Source organism: Salvia hispanica, unplaced genomic scaffold (genome assembly GCF_023119035.1).
Source record: "Salvia hispanica cultivar TCC Black 2014 unplaced genomic scaffold, UniMelb_Shisp_WGS_1.0 HiC_scaffold_540, whole genome shotgun sequence".
NCBI classification, from domain to species: Eukaryota; Viridiplantae; Streptophyta; class Magnoliopsida; order Lamiales; family Lamiaceae; genus Salvia; species Salvia hispanica.
Genome location: NW_025952290.1, coordinates 1 through 8,000, shown reverse-complemented (window position 1 = coordinate 8,000; position 8,000 = coordinate 1). Strand labels below are relative to the sequence as shown.

General features: G+C 35.5%; 1 protein-coding gene across 1 annotated transcript; it reads left to right on the top strand.

Moving 5' to 3' along the window:
- Positions 1–87: 87 nt before the first annotated feature.
- LOC125199532 (fatty acyl-CoA reductase 2, chloroplastic-like) lies at positions 88–1,207 on the top strand (the record flags this gene model as incomplete). The annotated part of the gene is made up of 4 exons (XM_048097526.1): positions 88–249; positions 319–400; positions 498–862; positions 944–1,207. Coding segments are annotated over 4 exons (766 nt in total), but the record flags the coding sequence as incomplete, so codon positions are not given.
- Positions 1,208–8,000: the final 6,793 nt, after the last annotated feature.

The window sequence follows — 8,000 nt, the reverse complement described above, 5'->3', positions numbered from 1 at the left end:
TGAAACTGCATCATATACGCAATAAATCTCGATAAACTTCATGTATTTCTGATCATTGAGATATATTTGGATATGATATTGTAACAGAGCAACAGTATTTGGATGGCATAATTCATATCACATGACTAAAGCTATGGGAGAAATGGCTCTTGGTGAAATTAGAGGAGATGCGCCTTTGCTTATTATAAGGCCTACTGTTATTGAGAGCACCTATAAAGAACCTTTCCCTGGATGGATACAAGGAAATAGGTATTTATCAAGCTACCTATTTAAATTTACAATATTTATTTTTCATTATTTTTAATGGTTTGAATTTAGGATGTTCGATCCTGTCATTATAGCTTATGGGAAAGGACAACTTCCAGGGTTTTTTGGAGACTCTCAAGTGATCATGGATATTGTAAGTTCAAGTGGTTATTAAATGGAATTAAGAAATGGTTTTGTTGGTCAATAATTTCATTAAGACTTACTTACTTTTTTTAAAAAATCCTAATCAGATACCAGTAGATATGGTAGCAAATACAACTATTGCAGCTATTGCCAATGAAGGAAACATGCATAGGCCACATCCACAACCTAGGGTTTACCATGTTGCATCTAGTGCTACAAATCCACTATTATATTCTGATTTTTTTGAATACCTTTTCCACTACTTCAACTCACATCCTCTTATCCCATCTCAAGAAATTTCAAGAATTAAATATTTTGACAATTTCCAAGATTTCTCTGAATACACAAGAAATGCAATCAATGGAGATGAGGAGAAGATGACTCTAAAATCCCAAAATCAAGCTAAAGCCAAAGCTGCATATGCTGACAAACTTTGCAAGCTCTATGAGTTCATTGGGTTTTTCAATGCAAGGTACAAATATTTCATAGCATGCCCAATATCTCTTGATTAATTTAGATCTGAATTTCTTGATTAAAATATATTATTGTTCAGGTTTGACACGTGGAACACACAGAAATTAATTGAAGCAATGTCAAAAGAAGAAAGAGTTAGCTTTGAAGTGGATGCAAGAAATATAGAGTGGAAGAAGTATTTTGAGGAAATTCATATTCCTGGTCTGATAAAACATATACTCAATGGCACTATGTAATAAAGCATTAATTTGTATGTAATTTATTTATACTATACTTATATGTATGAATGCCTTTGGTGTTTCTCAAATTATGGTAATAAGTATCACTATGTTTGAGGAATTAATGTTTTGAAATGGACCTTAAATTTGGAATTACCCAACTGATTAAACTCTTGCAATTGGTGTTTCTATATATAGCCCATATTATTACAAATATTTCAAATTTCCAAAGGTCCATTTGGTCTTGTCGATTTCTACGTCGATAAATTGCACTCGAAAACCCAAGTATGACATGCTCGGACGTATAGAGTTTATCGGATCCAAATATAAGACATTGGTCTTTGAAATTTATACATTGAGTCATAGACTTTAATTTGGTAATTCCACCACAACAAAATATTTCTGGTCATTCTAAAACAAAATATCTAGTCATTCTATAACAAAATTCAATAATTTCTAGTCATTCTATTCCAAAACTCTATCGATTGAAGTATAGACTTTGTGTCGGGCCTGTCGGCTACATATGTCAATACGTGGATAATTTCTTGACATTTGACTATAATTAAACTTTTATCAGTGCTCAAAGTTACACCTTCGTCCTATACTAGACGTCGCATTTTTATTTTTAGTTTATTCAATAAAAGGTGTCATATTTTATTTTGTAAGAAGAAATTATCTCTCATATTAATAAAAATATATTATTTTCAATCTCCGCTTAACACACAAAACTACATCTCCTAAGATGTAACATTATCCAAGTGTATCATATATTATAAGATGGAGGTAGTATAAAAAATTAAATCAAAGTATAGGTCCTAATGGAAACTTTATAATGAAAATTCAAGAAATGAGGTATGCTGAAACTTTACTTAAAATTATCTATATTAAGAGCATCCGCAGCGGTACTCAAACCGCTGCTCGTCCGTCCGTGCCGCTGAGCACTCGCTCGTCCGTCCGCCGATGGAGCTTGTCCGTCCGTGCCAGCGGCACGGCGCTGCTCTTAGCCGTTGGCAATTTCTGTTTTTTTATTTTTTATTTTTTAAAATTCGAAATTTATTTTAAAAAAATGTTTTTAAATAAAAAAAAATATTTTCCCACTTCCAAAAAAAATATATCCGTTTTCTACCCACTTTTAATTTATTTTTCAATTTTTTTTCCCCAAAATTCATATTTTCATCTATAAATACCCCCACTCAAACACAAAAAAAATCACATTCTCATCTATTATCTATACTATCATCATCAACATTCTCTCATCTTTTTTCCTCATACTCTATCATCTAAATTCCCACCACACTACACAATGCCCGGCTCCGGCGATCACCCCTCCGGCAATCGCGGTTGGAACCACGATTGGTTCGACTCCGAGGCCGGATATAGTCCGGAAACCCAATTTACGGCCCCTCCTCATACCCAAGGTTCGCAAGCTCCCGGTGGCTACCGTCCTTACTCCGGTGCACGACGAACGCCTTGGTCGTTCGGGTGGGCACCCGAACCCGGATCGGGAGGGAAAGCAGCAGCTCTACTCCTACTCCTCCTGTTCGTGGCACCCGCACCCCGTACACTCCGGGTGAGATGATGGCGATGTTCAAAGCCTACTTGGCAGTCTCCGAAGATCCGGACGTTGGCACGAACCAAACAGGGGAAACTTATGGTGGCGCATCAATCGCCTCTACAATGAAACCCGGCCAGAGGGAACCATATATCGCAATGATAGTGCATGGTTCTGCAATTGCATGTTCAGTATGCAACGGTAGGCAATCGGGAAGTTCCAGGGGATATTACCTCCAGGAAGAGCGGTCGGCGGCGCAGCCGGTACCTAAACCGAGCTCGACATCATCAGTGCCGCCTTGGCGATACCAACCGGAGGAGTTCAAACCCGTTCAAGTACTGCCTCGATTGTTGGCGGGGAGGGCGCCTACATCTCGAAGTATAGGGGCGGCATAGTAGCATCCTCATCCAGGCTCCTCTAGCAAACGGTCGCAGGTCGGTAGCCCTATCCGACGGCGCCTCCGATGATGTGGCTACCCAGCTTGCCGGAACTAACTTGGGTAGCCCCGACGCTGGCCCGAGCGGCCTCCGGTCGGAAAGAAGAAGGCGGTCGGAAGGTCGGAAGGAAGAAGGCGACGACCGCCGCCCCCGCTCCCTTTGTGCCTCCTCCACCCCCGAACAACACGTTGTGGGCCATCTTGAGTCAACTCTATATGAACGATACGTCTCGGATGACTCCGGATCAACTTGCAACACATGAGCAAATGATCCGGGGTCTCAAGAGGCAATTGGGGATAGAGGACTAGTCTTCCACGTGTGTAATTTTTAATTTGTAGGATTTTAATTATGTATTTTTTATTTTCTAGGATTTTAATTATGTATTTTTATTTTTTAGTATTTTAATTATGTAATTTTTATTTTTTAGGATTTTAATTATGTAATTTTTATTTTTAATATATTTTTATAATGTAGAAATATTTTTAATAATTGGAGTATTTAAATTGAATAATAGAATGGTGGGACCCTTGAGCTTGTCCTTAGCTAAGAGCACGGATGTGGGTGTTGTGCTCTTAGCTAAGGACAAGGAGTAAAAGTGGGTCCGGGCCCACCTCCGTGCTCTTAGCTAAGAGCACATATGGGGATGCTTATGCTTGATTCAACATAGTCCATATGTTTCATCCGGATATACTCCATTCGTACCACAAGAATATACATTTTTGATTGAGCACGGAATTTATGCATAATTAGTAAAGTAAGATATATAGAAATAAAAAAGCAATTAAATATTTTATAATAGAAAACGGGTTCATACCATTAGAGAGAGAAGGATTTCTAAAATTAGAGAGTGCATATTTTTGTGGGACGAATTAAAAAATGAAAGAGTCCATAGAATGACAAATGATTCTAAAAATGTAGCATTAAAGACGGAAAGACGAATATTAAATATTGAGCTACTTATCTAATTGAATTCAACAAATTATAATGATAAATATATATATCCAACTCAAAATGGAAATTTATTCATATGCCAAAAGTCAAATTACTACTTGAAGATGATTCAACTTTCTAACATTTCAGTGGATTTTTCATAATAATATATGAATTATCTATTAAAGGCATGTTTGGTACTCTAACTATGTTTTGGCTAGGTGGAATAATAATCATATGATATGTATCATGGTTTGTGCTAATTAGATACTCCCTCCGTCACAAAAGATGTCACACTTGTGGAACGGCATGAGATTTTAGGAGGTTTTGTTTTGTGTGTTAAATGGATAGAGACAATATAATTTTTATATTCATGTGAGAGAGAATTTTTTCCAAAAAAATAAATGTGACATCTTTTGTGGGACAAACTAAAAAGAAAAGTGTGACATCTTTTATGGGACGAAGGGAGTATATCTTATTGACGTGTTTATAGCTTAGTTAAAAATTCACTTTATATCTTATTGGTGTAAAAGATAGAAAAACATGTTATATTTTCTTTGGACAAAAATTACCTCCATATTAATTATTTTGGTTAATATAGAGGGCACAAATGGAAATTCCTCCTACTATCTAGATCCAACCCATGAGGCAAGTATTCTAACCCACCAAAATGGCAAACTAGTTTTTCATGGTGAAACAGTAGATTTTTTAGCAGGCTAGATACTGATAGAGCACGTTACAAGCATGATTTTAAAGGGTTTATTACACTAACATGGCTGATAATATGCGAAAAGAATGGTGAATTTGAGCGTGCAGGGGCTATAAAATGTAGAAGCGGCAAGTGCAGGATCAACTTGATTAACTTAGAAAAGGAGTGAAAAATGACCAAAAATGAAGCTAAGTTGACTAGTTGCGTACAAGCAGTGAAGTCTGCCTAGCCGACGAATTGATCAAGTGGAATTCACCACATGAAGTGATGAGTCACAGGAGAGAAAAGAAAAGATGCCATCTCAAGGGCATAATTGTCAAGATAGGATGGGCTTAACCTAGAGATTTGGGCCCAACATCATCCTATAAATATGGAGAGAGTGCACGCAAGAAGAGTTGGACACCATCATCACCTTCAATCACCTCATTTTCACCTTATTTTTCATAGCATGGAGTAGGAAGTTAGCAGTAGGAGTTGGTCGTTTCCACCTTTGTTTTTATCTCTTCTTCCTCATCAAGGAAGGAGGGATCTGGATCTACGTAGAAGTCTTTGTAGTTAGAGTTTTTGTCGCACCCCGAGGGGTTTAAACAATTTCTATTCTGTTTTCAGGTCATCTTTTTCTTAGCTTAGTTGTAGTTAATTTTTATATTCTAGTTGCTACTCTAGTTACCTTTCCATTGTTAATCGCTCTTTAAATCCTTGTTTGGAATTCTGTTTTAGTTACGTTTACCGAAGATCGTTTATGAAATGGAGTTTTTAGTTAAAGTTGTGTTGGATCTGATGTTCTCTGTTTTGATTGCTTTCGTTTGCTTAGTTCCGCCTTGTTTATGCTTTCCCGTAGGTAGATTTACTTTTTAGTTCACCAACTTGCATGAGAATAGGTTAGATACTTTAGATATGTTTTCTTTACGTCGATTTCATATGGATCTGTGTTCGTTTTGTTTGATTTCTGTTTTTATGTATGTTGCTCTGTTTAGATCTGCTTTCGTTGTTTTTATTTAACTGCTTAGCGAAAAAGAAGGTGGTGGTTTGTTAGAATTGTAGTCTATGTCACCTTTTCGATGTTTACAGCTTTTAGGTAGTGCGCTTATTTTGTGTCAGTGGTCTCAAGTTACTTTTACTCTTCCGTTTCTAGCTTAGTCGATCAAGTAACTTGTTCCCTAGTTATGTGTAGTTTAGTCTAGATTGATCAGTCTAGTTTAGTCAGTTGATCAGCTTCCTTTTCCTTAGTTTAAACTTAACCCACTAAAAAGTGTGGCTGCAACCAATCTCTCAAATGTCTCAATCCCAACTCCACTTATCTCTGTCCCTGAGAGATTCAACCCTTACTTCCCTTTGCTAGTTTATAGTATTGTGGGTTAAGGTTTGAGTCTCTCCGTCCCTAAGGGATTCGACCCTTAACTTACTTATTGAACACATGGCAAAACCAATAAAATTCTCATCATCTTGTTGTAACATATCCACCGAACAATCCAAACAAGTTATTAGGCCAACATAATTAATAAAGCTGGATAGAACTGGACTTGTGTAAGGTAAAATGAGAATTTTTGTAAATTCCTAGATTGTCTCTGAAAAAATCAACATAAAAATATGGCTATGATCTCTTTCATTTGATGCTATATATGTAAATGCACTTTTGTGTAGAATATTTTGTGATGAAAATAGTACTCTCACCGTCCCTCTGTAATAGAGACATTTCTTTTCGGTACAAGATTTAAAAAAAAATATTTTAAATGAGTTAAGTAAAAGGAGAATAAAATAGAAAGGAAAAAGATAGAGGGATGAAGAGGAAGTAAAGTATTTTTTGCCGAAAAAGGAAATGACTTAGCTATAGTGGGACAATCCAAAAAGAAATATGACTCAGCTACGGTGGAACAAAAGACAGAGGGAATAGTATTAAATTCTTTAGAATCATCTTATAAAATCATTGGAAATAGTTATACACTAATACTGAAACCATCCCTAACATATTTAAAGAATGAAGTAATTTGAATATTTTTTATTATTATTATTTGGAGTGCCCTAAACCATATGTTTTCCCCTATCCATTTTCTCTGAACCCTAAATACAGTAAAAGAAAATATTTAATTTAATATAACATCATATAATTGGTTTAGACTTTGTTTTGATTGATGTTCGATTATGTTATATAAATTGGTCAACAAGGAGGTAGTATAATTTCACATAAATTTTAAAACTAATATGCAAAATTAGAATTTAGTTTAGTATGAGTATTTATAAGAAAATATCTTAATGAAATAAATATTAATATTTCATTTTCCTTTCACTTTCGTCGTACTTTCTTTCTAATTTTTCGCAAAAAATAATAACATGATTAAAAATACTTAATATTTTGAATTTTACTAGTAGGTGCCTTTATTTAAGTAGATGTAGTGAAGGTGGACGAAAGGCGGTCTGTCTCATCGATGTTGCCTTATTGGGGTTAGAGTATCCACAATGGTGCCCAACAACCACGGAACAATCACGCCACAGCTACAAAAACTTGTCCAGGTCCAATAGACAGTCACGCTACAGCTACAAATCACATTATTTTATCAAAATTATTGATATATTTTAATTGGACTAGAATAAAATTAATTGGACAAAAATAAATAGAATGGAATGGAATGAAAAATATGAATTGAGAATAGATATTTTATAGAAATAAATTTTAAAAATAAAAAAAAATTATACCGCCGCCACGCCCGGCGCAGACGGCGGTCTGCAGTGGCCCGCCGCAATAGTAGCCGGAAAACCGCCCCCAACGCCCCTTCCATGTCGCGTTTGCGGTCCAGCAGTGGGATGGAAGGAAAACTTAAATTTGACTGGAACTTCTCATGGGCTATATTTGTTAGTCATAGTAAGTAGTACATTTATTATCCGACGTTGAATACACGTTAGAAATATACATATTGAAGGCCAATAAAAGTGTGATTATAATATTATTATTAGAAATTTAAAAAGATACATTCAAGGATATTCACCATTATTTTGATTTGATTTTTTCATCTTGACTCACAGTTCACACCAACCCATCAAATTGGACATTATTTATATTTATAATACTTAGATTCTTTATACTTTTATATCAATCTCATTCCAGCTTTAAAATTGGGTTCTCCTTATCTTGACTTTTTAATTACACAGCATTAATTGTAGAGCATAAGAAACTCGTTTCATTAATACAAATAAATCCCACTTACCGCGTTGCTGACACCATTAATGACAGAATCACAACAATAATTGCCTTTAATGTTATTTTAACCTTAATTACAACTTAATCTTAAAAA